The sequence below is a fragment of the Oncorhynchus nerka genome, linkage group LG22, assembly GCF_034236695.1.
Source record: "Oncorhynchus nerka isolate Pitt River linkage group LG22, Oner_Uvic_2.0, whole genome shotgun sequence".
In the NCBI taxonomy this organism is placed as follows: domain Eukaryota; kingdom Metazoa; phylum Chordata; class Actinopteri; order Salmoniformes; family Salmonidae; genus Oncorhynchus; species Oncorhynchus nerka.
The window spans coordinates 22,469,982-22,492,939 of record NC_088417.1 but is presented as its reverse complement, the minus strand read 5'-3'; the positions used below and the strand labels follow the sequence as shown (position 1 = coordinate 22,492,939).

Below are 22,958 nucleotides of genomic sequence, written 5' to 3'. Positions count from 1 at the left end.
ATTTTTGGTGTTAATTTAAAAATTAGGGTTAGGCATAATGTTAGTAGTGTGGTTAAGGTTAGGTTTAAAATCACATTTTAAGAAGATAATTTGTAGAAATGGGCGGGGTTTATTACTTTGTGGCTGTGGTGACTAGTGACGACAGTGAATAACTAATAGCTAGCGAGCATCTACTGAAAAAAATACACAATCGTGAATACTCAATGTCGGTACCAAAGTAAAACAAGCGATCAAATAACGTCAGCTTGCCGCACCTTGATAATCGATGTGCGAGCCACATCACATGTCAACTGGTTGAATCGTTGCATGCACTGACAGCTGTCAGGGAAATGGAACATATCCGAACGCCTAAGGTAAGAAAGCTAGCTAGCGCCATTCACGTTACTGTTTTTTTTGTTTAACCTCAGCAAAACATGTCAAATGCATATGATGTAGCTAGTTAACTAACTTTAGCTAGCTATAATAACTTGCTTTGCAATTACAACAACGTCTGGTGCGTTGACAATGGTGCCCTAAAAGCTAACGTTAGGCCTGACCGATACAGGGCCAGTTAATTAGTTAGTTAGCTAGCTAACTTGTTAATATGCCCAGTCTTGTTTTGGTTCCAAGAGAAGCGGATGCTGCACGGCTGTATGAATGGCCATTACAATGGTTGTTTAGAATGGGCAAGTTGGCTCGCGCTTTGGGTGGTGATTTTAGAACTTGATAGAGAGAGAGCTTCAGGGAAGCCACTGTAGACGTTGCTAGTAATATAAAACAGTATAGGTGGAGACAACCGAGTAGGCTACACCATGAAGACAATCTATTTTTTCTCTGTTTTGACAACAGACTGTCTGATGTGTTTGTGTGCCAGTGACCTGTTTTTCTCGCTAGCCGCCTCCTGCAGCTGCCTGTCCTCCTTTGCACAAACACGATATTAGATTTATTGTACCAGCTGGATGTTTCCAGATAATGCACTTAGTGTGACAGATCATGGGGCCACCAATACGCCAAATGAGCAAAGTGGATTATTTTTTTGTATTTATGCTATAGTCAGAATAATGAGCTAGTTATGCAATGATTTGCTATAGTGAGTGACAGACGTCATCACAGCTGCTGTTTTCACAAAACAGGCTCAAGGCTTTCATGTTGGTGGCACTGCAGTGACGAGCCACCTCAAAGTCCTTTTGTATTTTTTTTTATCAGTGAAGTGCCACCTGAAGGAGTGTGTCTGTTGAACTGGCACTTGTCGTGTGTGTTTGTTTTGTTCAGGTGAAAGATGGTGGGTGTGGTCGCCTGCAAGGGTGTTACCCATCTGCAGTATTTTAGGCTCTGCCCCCCTGGACCCTGTTTGAACTCTTAATTAAAACATACAGACCGTCAACTCCTGAGATTTGCTGTGGTCATGGGTGCACTAATCTGAATCATGCTGATATCCGAATCAAGGAAATAGGCCTTGGGACTGTGGAACTGCAATGCAGTTGGTGAACAGGACAGTCATCAGCTTGACTTCAGGCCCGTCATCAACCTTTTCTTTCCTCCTCTGTGTGTGTGTGTGTCAGTCTACACAAACACACACACTCTCTTCTGTTTGCTACCAGGCCTTGACTGAGCTGACTGATCGCCATCCTGTGGCGTTGCCTAGCACCACACTGGTTGCTGGGAAACAGAGAGAGACTCAAAGAGAGGGAGAGAGAATAGGCTAGCCTATTTGTTAATCACAGATTAGAATAGTGCGGATGAAGTATATTCAGTCAAGTGTTCTAAATGCCATTAAAGTGATACAACCTACAGGGTGTGAAGACAAAGGTGAGAGTTAAATTAAGTAGTTCTTCATCTTGTAACCACTGTCAACAGGAGTCAGTGAACCAGGAATGTGTATTTTTTTTTAAAAGCATCCAGTCAAGAAGTTATCAACTCTGGTTCGACAGACTCTGTCAATGTTCTACTGACATTCATGCTGTGGGAGTATTAGTGAGGACATGGTAATAGGGCCAAAGGTTTTCACTACAAGTGTTTTTGTGCTTGGGTTTGAGTGGACAAGGGAAAGAGAGAGTCCAAATCTCTTTACATAATGTTGCAAGGAGACAGGTTTGACAGGTGTCACCGTAATCATAATTGTACCTGTGCAGGTGGAGCAGGTGCGTCTGTTGGAACGCTTCAGTAACAAGTCCACCAGCGGGACTCTGCACCTGACAGCCACACATCTCATCTTCGTGGAGAGCAATAACGCCACCACCGCTGCACAGGAGATCTGGGTAAGAAGTACCTCTATTCTAATACGGAATACAGAACACACCTCATCTCACACAGCGCTCTAAATTCAGAATGTAGGACTTGCTTCAGCTAATGCCTGACACACCCCATTACAGATTAGTGTTCATTAATATCATAGGTGTGTGTGTGTGGGTGGTGTGAGTAAGTAGGGCAGTGTGAGGTGTGTGTAGTCTGTCTAGCGGTGATAGTTACTGTTGAGACACCGTGGGAACTGGGTTCGGCCTTCCTCAAGTGACAACTGTTGCTACAGTAACCTGCTGGCCCAGCCTATTCTCAACATCGCCTTGGTAACCTGTTGGCAGTGCCAGGTGGAAAGGGAGGGGTGAGAGAGTAGGAATGAGGGAAGACAGTAAGCTCTTATTAGGCCTGCTTGACTTGATAAATCAAACTTCATTTGTCACATGTGCCGAATACAACGTGTAGACCTTACCGTGGAATGCTTACTTACCTTAACCAACCATGCAGTTCAAGAAAGAGTTAAGAAAATGTTTACCAAATAAACTGAAGTAAAAAGTAACACAATAAAATAACAATAACAAGGCTATACAGGGGGTACCGAGTCAATGTGCGGGGTACAGGTTAGTCGAGGTAATTTGTACATGTAAGTATGGGTGAAGTGACTATGCATAGATAATAAACAGCGGGTAGCAGCAGTGCAAAACAAACTGTCTATGACTTGGGTGACTGGAGTCTTTGACTATTTTTGGGGCTTTCCTCTGACACCGCCTAGTATATAGGTCCTGGATGGCAGGAAGCTTGGCCCCAGTGACGTACTGGGCCGTAGGCACTACCCTCTGTAGCGCCTTAGTCAGCTGTTGAATCGGGTAGGTTAGTTAGTGCTGGCTGGGTTGGAGTCTGGAACAGACATCTGTAAACCATGTAGCTCCAGGGTCACAGTTGGAGTCGGATCTCTTAACAAAGACACTGCTGCCAGGCTTCCTACACACTTCCTTCCTCTTCCTACTGCTGAGCAAGGGGAAATGTGTGTGTCAATTTGGTAGCTAGCACTCAGAGAGTCTGAGTATGTGTAGCAAGGCAAAATGTGCCTCCAGGGCATAAATATTCAAGAGATGCTAAGACTTTGTCTTAGGCTTGGGCGGAGTCTAGATTGTCATAACTTCATACCGGGCTATTCGGTAGTACCGGTACTGAATACACAGGGCGCTATTGTAATCCGAAGGTTAGCAATGCTAATAAGTACATGTAAAATCCCATAAACAGTGCTAACTAAATATTAACGACCGCATTGGGAACATTGTAATACAGTCTCTGACCTAAAGTATTTGCAGGACAAACATCCCAGCTCATAAACTTATACAAGTAACTCCAAAATGCTACTCAGTTTGCTGCACGCGCAAAACAAGGCTCTTGAGCCAGAGGCTAACCACTTACAGTGGATGTTCCACTAAAAGTTTGGTGATTATGCTGCGGGACTTAGAGGTAATTTGTGGTTTAGTACGGTACCCTGCGTCACCACTTCATTGCTCCAGACCAGCGCAAGCGGGAGTTGGAGTGCTGAATATGCTTTTGGGTCCTATGGTGTCTTTAACTGACAATGAATGGGCGACATAAACCTAAATAGAAACTGATAATTGTGCACGACTTCAGTATCACTTACTAATACTGTTTATTTTGTTAGGATTATTTTGCTCTTACTGTAGCCCACGCCCGACCGGTCACGTTGTACAGCGCCTAAGTGGCGCAACGGTCTAAGACTCTGCATAGCAGTGCAAGCTGTGTTGCTACAGATGCTGGTTCAATACCCGTGCCCACCTCGACTGGGGGCCCCATGAGATGACTGTAGGTTTTTGGTTTCTCTCCCTCTTAAAAACTAAATAAATCATTCAAAATAATAAACTGGCTTTATTTACAAATTAATAACAATGTCTCACCCTATTTTCAAGAATGACCTTTATCTCGCACATTTTACACAGGTTCAAGGCACGAGGGCAAGGGTGCGCCGCAGAGCCGCACACAGAAGACGGACCTAGCCCATGAGAAAGGGGTGGTGGACCCCCGCCCCACTGGGTAGCACAGAGCAACACTTTAAGGGGGATTGCACTAATAATGGCGCTAACTAGGGAATCGTTCCCGCTGTTCTTAGTGCCAGTCTGCACGTTCAAACTAAAATAATGCAACTAATAATGGCATCTTTATGCTTTCATTTATAAAATAATGATAAAAATATCCTCCAATCCTCTATATTTAATTATTGGCGGAGAGTCACATCATATTTTTTGCTATACTGCAGGCCTACCGTAGGCTACATGAGTCTCACTAGTGTTGAGTAATGTGCTGTTAAAAGTGGTGGTCTTATTTATTTAAAGAGTACATTGAAGTTCCATCCTAACGGAAACAGAGGGATTTTTGTTTTTCTTGGATTAGAAACACCATAATATTAATCAAATTAATTAGGGTTTCTCTTCATTTGACTATTTTCTACATTGTAGAAAAGTAGTGAATATTTCACAACTATGAAATAACCCCTATGGAATCCGTTAAGAACAAATGATTTACTAGGACAGCCTACTCCTTCCTCTCTGTCGAATTGAACCCCGGTTTCCCGCGTGCCTGCATGACACAGGGATTCTTTAGCTAAATAGCCCAGTACTGTAGGCTACTCCCGGCCGTCACGTTGTACAGCGCCATATTTTCCGTGCTATCCTAACGGAAACCCAGAGGGTTTTTCATTTTTCTTAGGATAGAAACACCATTTCTTTATCAGCCCATTACACTATGTTTTTACAAAAAAAGGTTTTAAATTCTCTAGTACAGCCGCTATTGAAGGCTATCAAATGCTTCTCAATGATGCCCTTTGGTGGTCAAAGTAGCACATACTAGCATTAATGGTACCAGTGGTTCACACTTAAATAACGTGCCATATAATTCTGCGTCACCGTGCAAGCTGTGCTGCAGTACCCTGCAACTTTTAAAGGAGGTACCGCTGTAACTAGATGGCTCACAAGCTACTAAATGAACAAACCAAATGAACAACTACAGAGCATTTAGCACATCTTTAGACAGTTAACTTAATAGTTATAAGAGTTTTTATAAGACATTTTTAATTTAAATTCCATACTGTAGCTAGGTCACCTAGATCACCTGGCTGCACAACAGTGGGTGACTCACAAGGCCATGGTCTCTCGTCATTGTGTGCTTGTACACAAACACCATGTGACTGGCGAATAGCGTCAAGCTTCATAATGAAAAAATTATGTGACTGGTGAAATGAAGAACGCAATCTTTATCTCCTAATGTATAGCACAATTTGACTGCAGGTTTTTACTTAAATGTAGCTACAAACGTTCACATTTATAAAAAAACGTCTCAAATAGTTAAGGGTATTGAAAATCCATTTCTATTTTCAAATAACCCGGTATACGGTATATCGCCCAAACTTACCGTCTGACTCATTGCTACTTCTCTCTCTCTCACAAACACACACACACACACACTTAGTGTTGGAATGTTCTGCTAGTCATTAACTATGCTGATGATTGCGCATTTTAATAATGTCCCAGGGTTGGAGTCACTAAGGTTGTTGGTTATCTAATATGATTATGGTGATGGGCTGATTTAAATATGCTTATTTGGTGCATTGTCCTTTCATGCTCTCTGTTTTGATGGTCATGAAAAGGCTTTAATGAATTGGTAACCTCATTCACACACTCCTGGTAGATAGAAAAAGGTGATGAGGTATGATGATTGCAATGAGCGCGTGTGTGAGTGCACATTATCTCCCTGTGTCCTTTATGTGTGTTTAAATGTTTGATAGAGTGAAAGAAAACGGTCTCTACCTCTAGATTAAGATGACTTTATTTATCTGTTTTACAAAAGGTTAAACCGAAATTTGAGTTCCGCTTTTATCCCAACCCCTCTAAAAGACACACTTACATAGGTTGGAGCAGGGGACTGCTACACTGGGTGCCCATGAACCAGTTGTTGTGGGAGTTTAAATGCCTTGCTTAAGGGCACAATGGCAGGCAATCACATCTAGGATTTGATACCAGCGACCTTCCAGTTGCCAGCTCACTTCCCAACATATTTTTCCAGTCAGACCCGGGATTCGAACTGGAAACCTCCGGTGGCTGGCTTTTAACTGCTAAGTTACCTGCTGCCCCTACAGTATGTCCTGTGGTGTCATATTAAGGAAAGGTGTCATGACTGTTTTGTGTTCCCCTCCAGATCCTGCACCACCACATAGCGTCAGTGGAGAAGCTGTCGTTGACCACCAGCGGTTGTCCTCTGGTCATCCAGTGTCGTAACTTCAGAGTGGTCCACTTTGTGGTCCAGAGAGAGAGAGACTGTCACGACATCTACAGCTCACTGCTCAGATTGCTACGACCAGGTACCTACTGTACCTGAGCGTGTGTGTGTTTCAGTTAGGGCTGTGACGGTGATGGTTATTGGTAAGCTAAATGACCGTGGTCACCGTTTTAAAATCGTTAGAATAGCATTTTTATTTAAAAAAAAATGTAAGACGCACATTTCTTCCTCTCCTCTGCTCCTGACTGCATGTGCTGCTGCTGCAGGGAGGGGGGTGTTGCCGAGGCAACCAAAGACTTGTTTGCCACAACACCTTGCTTGTTTCAGCAAGGAGCAACAGTTTCATCACGTTGTAAAGAGTCCATGTTACCGCGGAAATGGACTCAACAGCAAGAATGACCTGCCGTCCTGTCTTCAGTCAGCAGTTCATTCCACCCCCCAAAAAACAAAAACTAAACGGTTATGACTGTTTATTTGAATGAGTCTTCATTCATAATCGTTGGTTAGATGATTATAAGGTAATTGTGCCCGCTTACTTTGAGTGTGCAGGACGGTTGAGTTGAGTGAAGTTTCTAAAGAATGTTGACATTTGCTCTCTCCCTCTTCTCCATCTCTGTCTCCCTCCCTAGTATCCTATGATGAGCTCTATGCGTTCTCCTACAACCCCAAGCAAAACGAGCAGCAGAGAGAGGAAGGCTGGCAGCTCATCGATCTGGGGGCGGAGTTTGAGAGGATGGGCGTACCCTGTGACCGATGGCAGCTCACTGATGTCAACAGGGACTACAAGGTGGGCAGAGCGTTCCAATAGGATTCAGGATGTAATGGAATAAGATTGGTTCAATATTTGACAACAAATCCCATGTTTCCTGTTGTAGATATGTGAGACGTATCCCAGGGACCTGTATGTGCCCATTACGGCCAGTAAGCCCATCATCGTCGGCAGCTCCAAGTTCAGGAGCAAAGGACGCTTTCCTGTCCTCACATACTTCTACCAGGAGAAGAAGGTAACACCTTACCCCACCCTACCCATCTTCACCCTTACCGTAACTTATTCTAAAATGTATTAAGTAGTTTTTTGTGTGTTTTTTTTTTCAATCTACACACAATACCCCATAATGAAAAAGAAAAACGGGTTTGTAGATTTTTTTTAGCAAATATATAAAAAAAAGAAAAATGAAACAATTTACATAAGTATTCAGACCTTTTTCTCAGTACTTTGTTGAAGCATCTTTGGCAGCGATTACTTCCTCAAGTCTTCTTGGGTATGACGCTACAAGCTTGGCACACCTGTATTTGGGGAGTTTCTCCCATTCTCTGCAGATCCTCAAGTTCTTTCAGGTTGCATAGGGAGCGTCACAGCACAGCTTTTTTCTGGTCTTTTCAGAGATGTTCAAGTCCAGCCTCTGGCTGGGCCACTCAAGGACATTCAGAGACTTGTCCTGAAGCCACTCCTGCATTGTCTTGGCTGTGTGCTTAGGGTCGTTGTCTTGTTGGAAGGTGAACCTTTACCCCAGTTTGAGGTCTTGAGCGCACTGGAGCAGGTTTTCATCTGGTTTCCCAGTCCCTGCTGCTGAAAAACATCCCCACAGCATGATGCTGCCACCACCATGCTTCATCGTAGGGATGGTGCCAGGTTTTCTCCAGAAGTGACGCTTGGCATGCAGGCCAAAGAGTTCAATCTTGGTTTCATCAGGCCAGAGAATCTTGTTTCTCATGGTCAGAGTCCTTCAATGCCTTTTGGCAACTCCAACCGGGCTGTCATGTGCTTTTTTTCTGAGGAGTGGCTTCCGCCTGGCCGCTCTACCATAAAGGCCTGATTGGTGGAGTGCTGCAGAGATGGTTGTCCTTCTGGAAGGTTCTCCCATCTCCACAGAGGATCTCTGGAGCTCTGTCAGAGTGACCATCGGATTCTTGGTCACCTCCCTGACCAAGGCCCTTCTCCCCCGATTGCGCCGTTTGGCCGGGGCGGCCAGCTCTAGGAAGTGTCATGGTGGTTCCAAACTTCTTCCATTTAAGAATGATTGGAGGGGCCTCCAATCCTTCTTGGTCTAAGGTACTGCATCGAGGTGCTAGCTGTGCCACCAGAGATTCTGGGTTCGAGCCGGCTGCGACCGGGAGGCCCATGGGGCGACGCAAATTGGCCCAGCATCGTCCGGCAGGGACATCCTTGTGTCATCGCACACAAGCGACTCCTGTGGCAGGCCGGGCGCAGTGCACGCTGACCAGGTCTCCAAGTGTACGGTGTTTCCTCTGACACATTGATGCGGCTGGCTTCCGGGTTGGATGTGTATTGTGTCAAGAAACCGTGCGGCTTGGTTGTGTTGTGTTTTCTGAGGACGCATGACTCCCGACCTTCGCCTCTCCCGAGTTCGTACGGGAGTTGCAGCGATGAGACAAGACTGTAACTACTACCAATTGGATACCACGAAATTGGGTGGTAAAAAAATAATGATTGGGACCTTTTAATGCTGGATACATTTGTGGATACCCTTCCCCAGAGCTGTGCCTCTTCCTGTGACCTTATGGCTTGGTTTTTGCTCTGAAATGCACTGCCAACTGTGGGACCTTTACAGTTGAAGTGGGAAGTCTACATACACCTTAGCCAAATACATTTAAACTCCTTTTTTTTCACAATTCCTGACATTTAATCCTAGTAACAATTCCCTGTCTAAGGTCAGTTAGGATCACCACTTCATTTTAAGAATGTGAAATGTCAGAATAATAGTAGAGTGATTTTATTTCAGCTTTTATTTATTTCATCACATTCCCAGTGGGTCAGAAGTTTACATACACTCAATTAGTATTTTGTAGCATTGCCTTTTTAAATTGTTTAACTTGGGTCAAATGTTTCGGGTAGCCTTCCACAAACTTCCCACAAAAAGTTGGGTGAATTTTGGCACATTCCTCCTGACAGAGGTGGTGTAACTGAGTCAGGTTTGTAAGGCCTCCTTGCTCACACATGCTTTTTCTGTTCTGTTCACAAATGTTCTATAGGATGAGGTTTTGTGATGGTCCCTCCAATACCTTGACTTTGTTGTCCTTAAGCCATTTTCCACAACTTTGGAAGTTTTCTTGCGGTCATTGTCCATTTGGAAGACCCATTTGTGACCAAACTTCCTAATACTGATGTCTTGATGTTGCTTCAATATATCCACATAATTTCCCTGCTTCATGATGCCATCTATTTGGTGAAGTGCACAAGTCCCTCCTGCAGCAAAGCACCCCCACAACATGATACTGCCACCCCCGTGCTGCACGGTTGGGATGGTGTTCTTCGGCTTGCAAACATCCCCTTTTTTCTCCAACCATAACTATGGTTATTATGGCCAAACAGTTCTATTTTTGTTTCATCAGACCAGAGGGCATTTCTCCAAAAAGTATGATCTTTGTCCCCATGTTCAGTTGCAAACTGTAGTCTAGCTTTTTTATGGCGGTTTTGGAGCAGTGGCTTCTTCCTTGCTGAGACACCTTTCAGGTTATGTCGATATAGGACTCGTTTTACTGTGGATATAGATACTTTTGTACCCGTTTCCTCCAGCATCTTCACAAGGTCCTTTGCTGTTGTTCTGGGATTGATTTGCACTTTTCGCACCAAAGTACGTTCATCTCTAGGAGACAGAACACGTCTCCTTCCTGAGCGGTATGACGGCTGCGTTGTCCCATGGTGTTTATACTTGCGTACTATTGTTTGTACAGATGAATGTGGTACCTTCAGGCATTTGTTAATTGCTCCCAGTGATGAACCAGACTTGTGGAGGTCTACAAATCTTTTTCTGAGGTCTTGGCTGATTTTCTTTTGATTTTCCCATGATGTCATGCAAAGAGGCACCGAGTTTGAAGGTAGGCCAAATTATGTCAATTAGCCTATCAGAAGCTTCTAAAGCCATGACGTCATTTTCTGGAATTTTCCAAGCTCTTTAAAGGCACAGTTAACTTAGTGTATGTAAACTTCTGACCCACTGGAATTGTGATACAGTGAAAAAATCTGTCTGTAAGCAATTGTTGGAAAAATGACTTGTCATGCACAAAGTAGATGTCCTAACCGACTTGCCAAAACTATAGTTTGTTAACAAGAAATTTGTGGAGTGGTTGAAAAACGAGTTTTAATGACTCCAACCTAAGTGTATGTACACTTCCGACTTCAACTGTATATAGACAGGTGTGTACCTTTCCAAATCATGTCTAATTTCATCTACCACAGGTGGACACCAATGAAGTTGTAGAAACATCTCAAGGATGATCAATGGAAACAGGATGCACCTGAGCTCAATTGAGTCTCATAGCAAAGGGTCTGAATACTTATGTAAATAAGGTTTTTCAGTACCTCCCGAGTGGCACAGTGACCACTAGAGGTTCTGGATTCAAGTCCAGGCTCTGTCGCAGCGACCGGGAGAGACCCATGGGGTGGCGCACAATTGGCTCAGCGTCATCCGGGTTAGGGGTGGGTTTGACAGGCAGGGATGTTCGTGTCCCATCGCACACTAGCGACTCCTATGATGGGCCAGGCACATTGCTCTTGACCTTCGCCTCTCCTGAGTTCGTAAGGTAGTTGCAGTGATGAGACGATTGTAACTATCAATTGGATACCTCGAAATTGGGGAGAAAAGGGGGTAAAAAAAAATACAAATAAATAATAAGGTATTTCAGTTTTTATTTGTAGTACATTTTCAAACATTTCTAAAAACCTGTTTTTGCTTTGTCATTATGGGATATTGTGTGTAGTATTTATAAAAAAAATATTTAAAAAAACAAACATTTTAGAATAAGGCTGTAACGTAATAAAATGTGTAATAAGTCAAGGGGTCTGAATCCTTTCCGAATGCACTGTACCGTACCCCCTACCCATCTTCACCCTAAACATATAACACGCATCTGCTTTTATTTGGCCCCCCAAGTTCTTTATTTTTATTGTTGATCATTTTAATCAGTCCCAAGTGATTTTCATTTAAGTCATCTGTTCCCAAGTATTCCCACACATAATGGAGAGAAATTATTGTATACAAATGTAAGGTTTGAAATGATTGTGCTAGTCGAATATTATCTGTTTGGGCTTCTTTCCGTCAATTTACAGTCTACAAATTATTTTATAATTCTGTTCAGGCCCCCCGACCATCTGCTCAAGGAAAAATCTGTACACAGTGAATCTAGTTGATGATCCCTACCCTAACATTTTACCACTGATCACAACACCAGTCATAATCTAAACCTAATCTGTACACAGTAAATCTAGTTGATGATCCCTACCCTAACATTTTACCACTGATCACAACACCAGTCATAATCTAAACCTAATCTGTACACAGTAAATCTAGTTGATGATCCCTACCCTAACATTTTACCACTGATCACAACACCAGTCATAATCTAAACCTAATCTGTACTGTAACTTTTACCATTTCACCCCAACACAATATTCCCAACCTAACAAGTCTCTGTAAATCGTCCGGTTAGGTGTATGGGGCCTAACCCTTGTTTTCTGTGCTCGACCCTGTCCCCTGCAGGCAGCAGTGTGTCGGTGCAGCCAGCCTCTCTCTGGGTTCAGCGCACGATGCCTGGAGGACGAGAGCATGTTGCAGGCCATCAGCAAAGCCAATCACAACAGCCGATTTGTCTACGTCATGGATACCAGGCCCAAGGTACCTAATCGCAACGCCGTTAGCAAGCTCTTCCCAAAGAATGTGGACATTCTCAGTCCATTCCTTCATTCTTTTGTTTATCGCCCTCCCTCTCTGCAGTTGAATGCCATGGCCAACAGAGCAGCAGGTAAAGGCTATGAGAATGAAGATAACTACTCCAACATCCGTTTCCAGTTTGTGGGGATCGAGAACATCCACGTGATGAGGACCAGCCTACAGAAACTCCTGGAAGGTCAGATGGGCACACTCACTCACACCACACATGCACTACACCCACATGCGCTATTTACTTCACCCCTTCCATCTCTCTCTGCCTGTCTCAGTGGTGGGAAGTCGTTTTCTGTCGGTAAATGACTACCTGCTGGGCTTGGAGAGCTGTGGTTGGCTACGGCACGTCAAAGCTGTGGTAGATGCAGCCATCTTCCTCACCAAGGTAAGGCCATGTCCTTTCTCCAATCACTTTCTGCTTTCCACTTCAGTTTAGTCACACTGTGATTGCAGACAGTTAGGGGTATAAATGTTCATTTGAGATCCTTAACGTTTTAAGAAAAATCCCAAACCGAAAAACAATGTAGCAGTGCAGTTATCACACAACATGATTTTCCGTGTTATATCCTAACTAGACTATATGCTATATAGGTCTGGGGAAAGTTGTTTCATGTAAATAAAACCAGAGGGGAAGAGGTGAACTTGAGGCTACTATGGTGAATTTGCGAGGAATGCAAAATAGATTACCAAGACACATGCGCACCTCTCTCCCTCACGCTGGCTCGCCTGGGGGCGTATTCATTCTGCCGATTCTGTTGCAAAATGATTCTTAAACAGAAGAAAACGGGGAGGGACCTACCTGCATTTGTCTGTAGAAACTCTAGTTTTAGTTGAAAAACGCTTCTCAACTGTTAGAGCAGTGTCATGATGCCAGTGTGTGTTCAGTCTTCCGTCTGTTGCGTGTAGAATATCCTAGCCTATTCATTGATAATAGGCCCGGCTTTACTGAAGTTGCGAGACATTGCAAGGAAATAAATAGTGAGATACAGCATCCCGTTGCGATATCCAGCTTTTGACTGCCTATAGACGGGCCTAGTGGACGGTTCTGACTGTCTGCCTGGCGGCCGACCTGACTATGCTGTGCCCCTCCCCTCGCTATCCGTCCCTCGCTAGCTCGCTATGAAGGATGCAAGTGTTCGTGGAAGTACGGCAACTACTCAGTCTCCTCTGTTCCAAAAATACTGAATCTTTAGGAGTTGATTCTGAGCGGAATCTAATCTTGACATTCAGAAATGGGAGTCAACACCGGGAATCGACGTGCAGCTGAGGAATCAATTATTTTGGAGTCGACTCTCCACCATTTTTCTAATTTGTCACATGACGCAGGTAGCCTAGCACTTAGAGCATTGGGCCAGTAATCGAAAGGTCACTGGTTCTAATATCCTAATCCTGACCATGTAAAACAACACATTTTACTGCACCTTTCCGGTGTGTGTGACAATTAAAACATTGTATTTAAAAATATATAATTTATTTACAATTTATGATAATGGCAATGGGAGTGATTTTAACTTCAGTCCCCCTCCCCCAAAGGCAGTGACCGTAGAAGGAGCCAGTGTGTTGGTCCACTGTTCAGACGGCTGGGATCGGACAGCCCAGGTCTGCTCTCTGGGAGCTCTTCTCATGGACCCCTACTACCGCACCATCAAAGGCTTCATGGTAAGTGTGTGTGTGTGTTACTGCACCATCAAACAACTTCCCTATGCCTGTAGAGGAAGGAAACATGCCATAAGAAACTCTGCTCTCTCTGTGTTTCAGGTCCTCATAGAGAAAGACTGGATCTCATTTGGACACAAGTTTGCAGACAGGTGTGACCAGTTGGATGGAGACCCCAAGGAGGTGTCCCCCGTCTTCACACAGTTCCTGGAGTGTGTGTGGCAGCTCACCGAGCAGTTTCCCCAGGTGTGTGTGTGTGTGTGTGTGTGTGTGTGCAGGCATCTGGTGTTTCCAGTATACTCACCACATAGCAGCCATCACAGTGGAAGAGTGAGGAATGATTGTGGTGATGATGATGATACCTACTCTTCCTCAGGCGTTTGAGTTCAGTGAGTGGCTGCTGCTGCAGATCCATGAACATGTTCACTCCTGTCAGTACGGAAACTTCCTGGCTAACAACCAGAGACGGAGAGAAGAGCTGCAGTGAGTAAACTACAAACATGCACACTTTCCATCTCTCTCCCACTCACTCACTCAGTCTTCTCTCTCTCTCTCCTGCCAGACTTGGAGACAGGACTCACTCTCTGTGGGCATTTCTGTTAAGAGAGCAGCAGAACTACCTAAACCCTGCCTACTGCCCCACATATGCAGACACGCACTCCGTCCTAGAACCCTCCACCCTGCCCTGCCACTTCAAGTAAGAACTAGTCCTTTACCTCCTCTCTCCTTCCCTCATCCACTCTTCTCTAAGAATATCCTTTCTCTATCCTTTCCTCATCTTCCTAATCTCTGTTTCACTCCACACTGCTTTGTCCCACCTGGACAAAAGGAACACTTATGTGAGGATACTGTTAATTGACTACAGTTCACCGGTCAACACCCTAGTGCCCTCCAAGCTCATCACTAAGCTAAGGACCCTGGTATTAAACACCTTCTGCAACAACATATCCGCCACGCTGACCCTCAACAAGGGGGCCTCTCAGGGGTACGTGCTTAGTCCCCTCCTGTTCACCCATGACTGTGTGGCCGAGCACGACTCCAACACCATCATTAAGTTTGCAGATGGTGGTAGGCCTGATCACCGACGACGATAAGACCGCCTACAGGGAGGAGGTCAGAGACCTGGCAGTGTGGTGCCAGAACAACAACCTGATCGTGGACTATAGGAAATGGAGGGCCGAGTACGCCGACATCCACATAGACGGGGCTGTTGTGGGACAGGTCTAGAGCTTCAAGTTCCTCTGTGTCCACATCACTAAGGAACTATCATGGTCCACACATCAACACAGTCGTGAAGAGGGCACGACAACGCCCCTTTCCCCTCAGGAGGCTGAAAAGATTTGGCATGGGCCCTCAGATCCTCAAAACGTTCTACAGCTGCACCATTGGGATCATCTTGACTGGCTGCATCACCACTTGGTATTGTAACTGCTTGGCATCCGACTGCAAGATGCTACAGAGGGTAGTGCGTACGGCCCAGTACATCACTAGGGCTGAGCTCCCTGCCATACAGGTCCTCTATACCAGGCGGTGTCAGAGGAAGGACCTAAAAATCTTGAGTCATAAACTGTACAGTACCCTGTGTATATAGCCATCCCCCCCAAAAAATATTTTCATTAAAATAAAAAAAATTCTCTGCATTGCTGGGAAGGGTCCGTAATTAAGCATTTCACTGTTAGTTTACACCTGTTGTTTATGAAGAAAATACATTTTGATCTCTCCCCCTTTTCCACCTCTCCGTCCCTCTCTCTTCCTCCTTTCCATCCCTGTCTCTCATCAACCCTACCCTGTTATACATTATTTTCTCTGTCTCTCTGTCTCTCTCTCTCTCTGTGTGTGTCAGGTTCTGGAGGAATATGTACCACCAGTTTGATCGCTCCATGCACCCCCGTCAGTCTGTCCTGAAGAACGTTCTCACCCTGAAAGAGAGCAACTGCCAACTGGAGAACACAATAAAAGACCTGGAGGCTGTGAGTACTTGTATCTCACTGGGTTGATGGGTTGTGTTGAGGACAACTATCGTTTTTCTATCCTGTTTCGTGCTTATTTTGACGTTTTTATGCATTTCTTTCATGGTGCAGTGTTAACACATTGTTTGTTTATTGGAGAAGGGGGTGTATAGATGGGGGGGATGAGCAGAGGCAGGTTGTTGTAGTAACGGAAACTCTGGTGGTGGAGGTGAGTACAGGGTCTGTGGGGAACGGTAAGCATGCTGGGGAGGTGAGTACAGGGTCTGTGGGGAACTGTAAGCATGCTGGGGAGGTGAGTACAGGGTCTGTGGGGAACGGTAAGCATGCTGAGGAGGTGAGTACAGGGTCTGTGGGGAACGATAAGCATGCTGAGGAGGTGAATACAGGGTCTGTGGGGAACGATAAGCATGCTGAGGAGGTGAGTACAGGGTCTGTGGGGAACGATAAGCATGCTGAGGAGGTGAGTACAGGGTCTGTGGGGAACGGTAAGCATGCTGAGGAGGTGAGTACAGGGTCTGTGGGGAACGGTAAGCATGCTGAGGAGGTGAGTACAGGGTCTGTGGGGAACGGTAAGCATGCTGAGGAGGTGAGTACAGGGTCTGTGGGGAACGGTAAGCATGCTGAGGAGGTGAGTACAGGGTCTGTGGGGAACGGTAAGCATGCTGAGGAGGTGAGTACAGGGTCTGTGGGGAACGGTAAGCATGCTGAGGAGGTGAGTACAGGGTCTGTGGGGAACGGTAAGCATGCTGAGGAGGTGAGTACAGGGTCTGTGGGGAACGGTAAGCATGCTGAGGAGGTGAGTACAGGGTCTGTGGGGAACGGTAAGCATGCTGAGGAGGTGAGTACAGGGTCTGTGGGGAACGATAAGCATGCTGGGGAGGTGAGTACACGGTCTGTGGGGAACGGTGATGAGGTGAGTACAGGGTCTGTGGGGAACTGTAAGCATGCTGGGGAGGTGAGTACAGGGTCTGTGGGGAACGATAAGCATGCTGGGGAGGTGAGTACAGGGTCTGTGGGGAACGATAAGCATGCTGAGGAGGTGAGTACAGGGTCTGTGGGGAACGATAAGCATGCTGGGGAGGTGAGTACAGGGTCTGTGGGGAACGATAAGCATGCTGGGGAGGTGAGTACACGGTCTGTGGGGAACGGTGAGGAGGTGAGTACAGGGTCTGTGGGGAACTGTAAGCATGCTGGGGAGGTGAGTACAGGGTCTGTGGGGAACGGTAAGCATGCTGGGGAGGTGAGTACAGGGTCTGTGGGGAACGGTAAGCATGCTGGGGAGGTGAGTACAGGGTCTGTGGGGAATGATAAGCATGCTGGGGAGGTGAGTACACGGTCTGTGGGGAAAGGTAAGCATGCTGAGGAGGTGAGTACAGGGTCTGTGGGGAACGATAAGCATGCTGAGGAGGTGAGTACAGGGTCTGTGGGGAACGGTAAGCATGCTGAGGAGGTGAGTACAGGGTCTGTGGGGAACGGTAAACATGCTGGGGAGGTGAGTACAGGGTCTGTGGGGAACGGTAAGCATGCTGAGGAGGTGAGTACAGGGTCTGTGGGCCCTATACATACAGCGAGGGAACTGTCTAGCTTCCTGAGGGAGACTAAAGGGAAAAAGAAGGTTCTGCTGGAGTGTTATATTCCTGCTTCTGAAAGGTTTGTAAGGTCAGCACAACACCTGATGAAGAATGAGGGGTTTAGTGTCCTCACCCAGGAAGCAGTATAGGCTAAGAAAGTGGGTCACATTGGTGTGTAAGGGCATTTCTATAGACTCTGTGTAAATTGATAGGTCTTTTATGGCACGGTGGCTTCATGGGCTACTCTACTGGTTTCTAATTGTGGCCCAGGCAGGTGTCCTATTGAAAATTCAAATTAAAGCTCTTACAAGAACACTTTTTGCTCAAGCTTCCAAGGCTTTTGGGAGAGGTGGGGACACCGGAAAGGGGAGTTTGAGTCTCTGTCAGTGGTGGATGTATGGAAAGCCAGATTGGGTTTTTCTGTCAGCAGTATACAGCCTTTTCTTCTTCAGGGTACTTGGGGAGCTTGAGTGTAGCGGAGGTTGAGCTGGTGTGGCAGGATAGGGTGGGGGATGCAAGATCCTCTATCAACTACACTGGGACATGGGGCTCTTTATCCCATCAAAGAGAAAGGAGCACTTGTAAGAGCTGGATTTTCCATGTTAAGAGAGAGCTGTCAGCATCCATTTCTTGTTTGGGTTGGAAAAACAGAGTGGGGAAAACGAGAACCCATTGTTTCCTTTTGTCTGATGGGCGTGTAACTTCTGTTGTGAGGGAGATACACCCCCCCCCCCCCTCCCCACCGGCGGATTGCTTGCGGACATGCAACGTAAATACATGGATTATTTTCTGTCCAGGAGGGAGGACAAGGCCTGGTGGACCTGGAGAGCAGGGTGGCATCATTCTGACTCGAAGCAGTGTAGAGGCTACTGTACCACACTGATGTTAGCTGGAGGGAACCAGCATGTGCTCTGTTTATGAGTGGTTTAGGGCTGCGCCGCAAGCTCTTCATGAGACTAAACGAAGCAGGGGTCTCTGATTTCTATGCTACAGTACTGAGTGCCTGGCAGCTGCTGAGGCCCACACGAGGGGGAGGCGTGGGAGAAGCCCATCTTCCACAACCCACTGATCCCTTTGAGGTCCGTTTGTTCAGCCACCCTGCAGTGACATTTAATGGCAGCAGGAGACTAGCTGACCAACGACTGGTGGGGGGTGGGAAACCCCCCAGGAGTTGGCACAACAGGCGGGACTAACGTCTCTTAGGTTGCTGGTGAGAGTCATGGGAAGGTCCAGGAGACTCTGCCTGAGCCAGTGAAGCGTGTGCTAGAGCAGCCTCTGGAGGAGTGGCCACCACTGCAAGTGACAGCAGAGACTGATATTACTGATATTTAGCACGCCGAGCCTGTGGAAGTGGGGGGTAAGTCACTGTACACCCTCCGCTTAGTGGGAGTGACGGGGCATCAGGGGGTTGTGGGGGGCTGAGAGCATGGCAGGGTATAGGTGGAGAGTGCTCTATAAGCTCCCAGTGCCAAACATGTCAGAGGACCTCCAGTATTACATGGAGCCCTGGCCACCAATAGCTATAGGGTTGACCTGGGAGTTGGGGAGGGGTATCTGTTTTGTGCAGTGACTGAGACTGATCATGTTTTTTTCTGTGTGCCAGGATAATGCTGTTATTGTCTCTAGACTGTGAGGTTGGGAGTGGTCTTCTCTGTGGGGATGTTTGTGATTGGGGCCAAGCTATTCAAGCAGAGAAAAGGGTCAAATGTGTTTTGCTGAACTGTTTGTTTGGCCAGGCCAAGTTGGCTGTATGGCTAACAAGAACGAACCCTGCCTTAGGTTTGAATTGTATAAAATTATTAACAGTGTGGCGTCATTTCAGGAGGTGTGGGGGCTCAGGGGGCTGTATCTTTGTATACATCAATGATGTTGCTCTTGTTGCGGGTGATTCTTTGATCCACCTCTACGCAGACGACACCATCCTGTATACATCTGGCCCTTCTTTGGACACTGTGTTAACTAACCTCCAGATGAGCTTCAATGCCATAAAACTCTCCTTCTGTGGCCTCCAACTGCTCTTAAATGCAAGTAAAACTAAATGCATGCTCTACAACTGATTGCTGCCCGCACCTGCCCGCCCGTTCAGCATCACTACTCTGGACGGTTCTGACTTAGAATATGTGGACAACTACAAATACCTAGGTGTCTGGTTAGACTGGAACCTCTCCTTCCAGACTTGCATTAAACATCTCCAATCCAAAATTAAATCTAGAAAAGGCTATTTAGCAACAAAGCATCCTTCACTCATGCTGCCAAACATACCCTCGTAAAACTGACTATCCTACCCATCCTCAACTTCGGCGTTGTCATCTATAAAATAGTCTCCAATGCTCTACTCAACAAATTGGATGTAGTGCCACCCGTTTTGTCACCAAAGCCCCATATACTACACACCACTGTGACCTGTACACTCTCGTTGGCTGGCCCTCGCGTCATACTCATTGCCAAACCCACTGGCTCCAGGTCATCTACAAGTCTACGCTAGGTAAAGCCCCGCCTTATCTCAGCTCACTGACACGTGCTCCAGCGGGTATATATCCCTGGTTACCCCCAAAGCCAATTCTTCCTTTGGCTGCCTCTCCTTCCAGTTCTCTGCTGCCAATGACTGGAACGAACTGCAAAAATACCTCCCTCACTAGCTTTAAGCACCAGCTGTCAGAGCAGATCACAGATCACTGCACCTGTACATAGCTCATCTGTAATTAGCCCATCTAATCTACCTCATCCCCATACTGTATTTATTTATTTATCTTGCTCCTTTGCACCCCAGTATCTATACTTGCACATTCGTCTTCTGTACATCCTACCATTGCAGTGTTTAATTACTATATTGTAATTACTTCGCCACCATGGCCTATTTATTGCCTTAACTCTCTTATCCTACCTCATTTGCACATGCTGTATAAAGATTTTTCTACTGTATTATTGATTGTATGTTTCTTTTACTCCATGTGTAACTCTGTGTTGTTGTATGTGTCGAACTGCTTTGCTTTATCTTGGTCAGGTCGCAGTTGTAAATGAGAACTTGTTCTCAACTATCCTACCTGGTTAAATAAAGGTGTAAGTTAATAAATAAATAAAATATGGCTTGAGAGGAGGGGTTAGAGGTACGGTTTTAATGTGGTGCTGGTGTATTGAAACGACACACAATGTGACATCAATCAGCACATCAGAATTCAGAAAACAACAGGTGATTGTGTGGAGGTATTGGTGGTGCGCAATATGTTTTTATGGGTGGGGGTTCTCGTTACTAAATCTAACCCTATGTCTCCTTCTTTGTCCCTCCAGAGGCTACAGAAGCATGGCATCAGCCCCCCCACCCCGGATCCCCAGGCTTCCCCTAGAGACCAACGCATCCTCCCCACGCGCCCTCACTCACTCATCCTGGGAGCCCCCCTCAGCTGGAAGGAGGCACAGCGACAGCAGGAGGAGGAGGAGGTGGGAGAGGAGGTGACAGAGTGTTGCAGTGACACAGAGCGGACAGTAGAGGGCAGCAGCGGTACAGAGCGCAAGGAGAGCTACAGTGACCTGCAGGGGACATACGGGGCCAAGGCCGAGCCCGCTGTGGTCAGCCTGGAGTTTGGAGTGGCCCGCATGACCTGCTGAGGCGCGTGATACTGGAGAAATGGAGGAGGGGTGATTGGGCTGGAATGGAGGGAGGAGGAATGGAAAGAGTGAGAGATGGGGTCACTAAAGGACGAGTGAGTGCGTGTTGGTGTGAGTGAGTGTGTGTGTGTGTTGTGTTTAGCCATATTCCTATGTTGGCGAATGAAGGTTGTATTATAAATCTTTATAGAAAGCGGCATTTACTGCACATAGAAAGGCTTGTTTTTAAGAATGTTGAAAAGCACTAAAGAGAATAAATGACTTCATGAAGATCTGCGTGTTCTGTCTGCCTATGTTATTCAACTCAACACAACTGTATTTGTGAAAGCCAATGCTCTGTAGGACAGTTCCTGGCATCAGACTGTGTCTGCTCTGATCTCTTGATGTTCAAACCATCAGATTCTCCCCTTAATCCAACGTCTAGCCGATTTAGTAATGAACATCCCATATTTCATGTTCTTAATATTGTGATCCTCCAGATGGGGTGACGGCCAGGTACAGATTTGAGTTCTAAAACGTCTCGATCCTCCGTCTAAGCCAGAACATCTTTGGATAACCCTGTTTTAACGTGGAATTGCACTGAAATCAGATAATTTATCCTTCAAACTGTTCCATCTTCTGAGATTGCATGATTCCACTGTAATCTGAATGATGGATGCTGAAAGCTGATTTTTACTTCCATGTCCAACATTCATCTGTGGACATGGCATTGAGATAATCCCATTGGCTCCCTTGGGTTGATTGGATAATCCAGTTGGTTACCTTTGTCTCACTGGGTAAGGTCATAACCCCATTTTCAAGGTAATTGCCATAGTTACTCTAGGGTCATAGAACATTTGAGGGGTCAGCAGGAGAACAAGGAGGCTGTGTGTGAGAGACTGGAAGAGTTTGTCAATCCATTAGAGGAGACTAGAGCAGGGCTGTCAACTCATTCCATGGAGGGCCTAGTGTCTGCTGGTTTTTCCTTTCAATGAACACCTGGACAACTAGGTGAGAAGGGAGTTCCTTACTAATTAGTGACCTTAATTCATCAATCACGTACAAGGGAGGAAGGAAAACCAACAGACGCTTGGCCCTCCCATGGAATGAGTTTGACATGTGCAGTAGAGCCTCTGACCAGGTTATCGCGATCTTTCAGACAATTCCTCATGTTCCATTGGTGAGAACGTCAGGGTGACTATACCCTGATGAAGACCGCTTGTCTGTCAACGTTGGTTAGGTTATTCAATTATTGCATCGGAGCTCCTAGAGTGTGCGGCTCTCCATGTATTTTTCAAGTGTTCTACTCCGCTAGGCAGCACCTCGCCTAAACAGGTGTGTGTGTTTTTCCCCTCCTCCACATTGGTGAGAACAGCCATAGCTGGCATCCAGCAGGTGGTCGCTACAACACGCTGTGGCGACAGCAAGCAATAGGACAGTCACCCGTTGATTTTAGTTGTTCGTCGTAGTGCATCTGAGCTGGCCACTAGAACTAGGCCCTCCTTGATTCCCCTTGGGCCCTTGGGACCGGTGTAGCCTCACTACAGTGTATAATGTAACCCCACGACGGCCCATGCCGAGGTCAGGACATTGCTGTCCCACAGCAGTCACTACAGTAGTGTAACAGAGTTAGGATTAGACTGTCTGGAATGGGTTTATACAAGTTGACCTAAACCATTTCTCTGATCCCTCTCACACACTGACAAGCTACAGTGTACAGATGGTATTACTTGTGTGTGTGAACATACTTTCAGACAAACTTCACAATGTAACTGGGGGAGGGGGGTAAAGCACTTGCTCCTAAATGATTTATGAATATGCCCTGCATGGGCATTGAACTAGTTCCACCAGCTCTCTGCAAACCTCCATGAAGACACTGTACCAATGTACTTTACCAGGCCTTTTATACCAAGCCTGTGTGTGTGATTATGTCTGTTTTCACCAATACATTGTTTCTACACTATACTCGT

At 46.0% G+C, this 22,958-nt stretch overlaps 1 protein-coding gene across 2 annotated transcripts; it reads left to right on the top strand.

Annotated features, from left to right (window-relative positions):
- The first annotated feature begins 129 nt into the window (after positions 1–129).
- Positions 130–21,281, top strand: LOC115105011 (myotubularin-related protein 6). Of its 2 annotated transcripts, XM_029626525.2 has the most exons (14): positions 130–353; positions 2,112–2,237; positions 6,442–6,604; positions 7,152–7,309; positions 7,398–7,526; positions 12,024–12,158; positions 12,258–12,390; positions 12,482–12,591; positions 13,740–13,865; positions 13,965–14,108; positions 14,239–14,345; positions 14,425–14,559; positions 15,706–15,832; positions 20,692–21,281. In XM_029626525.2, exons 1-14 carry the CDS (start codon positions 330–332, stop codon positions 21,007–21,009), a joined length of 1,935 nt encoding a protein of 644 aa, XP_029482385.1. In that variant the 5' UTR covers positions 130–329; the 3' UTR covers positions 21,010–21,281. The 2 variants fall into 2 exon arrangements, with proteins under 2 accessions (XP_029482385.1, XP_064863138.1); XM_065007066.1 differs by having other exon boundaries at positions 12,024–12,390.
- Positions 21,282–22,958: the final 1,677 nt, after the last annotated feature.

Bases quoted from the DNA above. Each gene is read 5' to 3' on its own strand.
- LOC115105011 (XM_065007066.1), top strand. From the start codon at position 330: ATGGAACATATCCGAACGCCTAAG. The intron at 354-2,111 runs GTAAGAAAGCTA...GTACCTGTGCAG, and splicing joins AACATATCCGAACGCCTAAG to GTGGAGCAGGTGCGTCTGTT. The intron at 2,238-6,441 runs GTAAGAAGTACC...GTTCCCCTCCAG, and splicing joins CCGCTGCACAGGAGATCTGG to ATCCTGCACCACCACATAGC.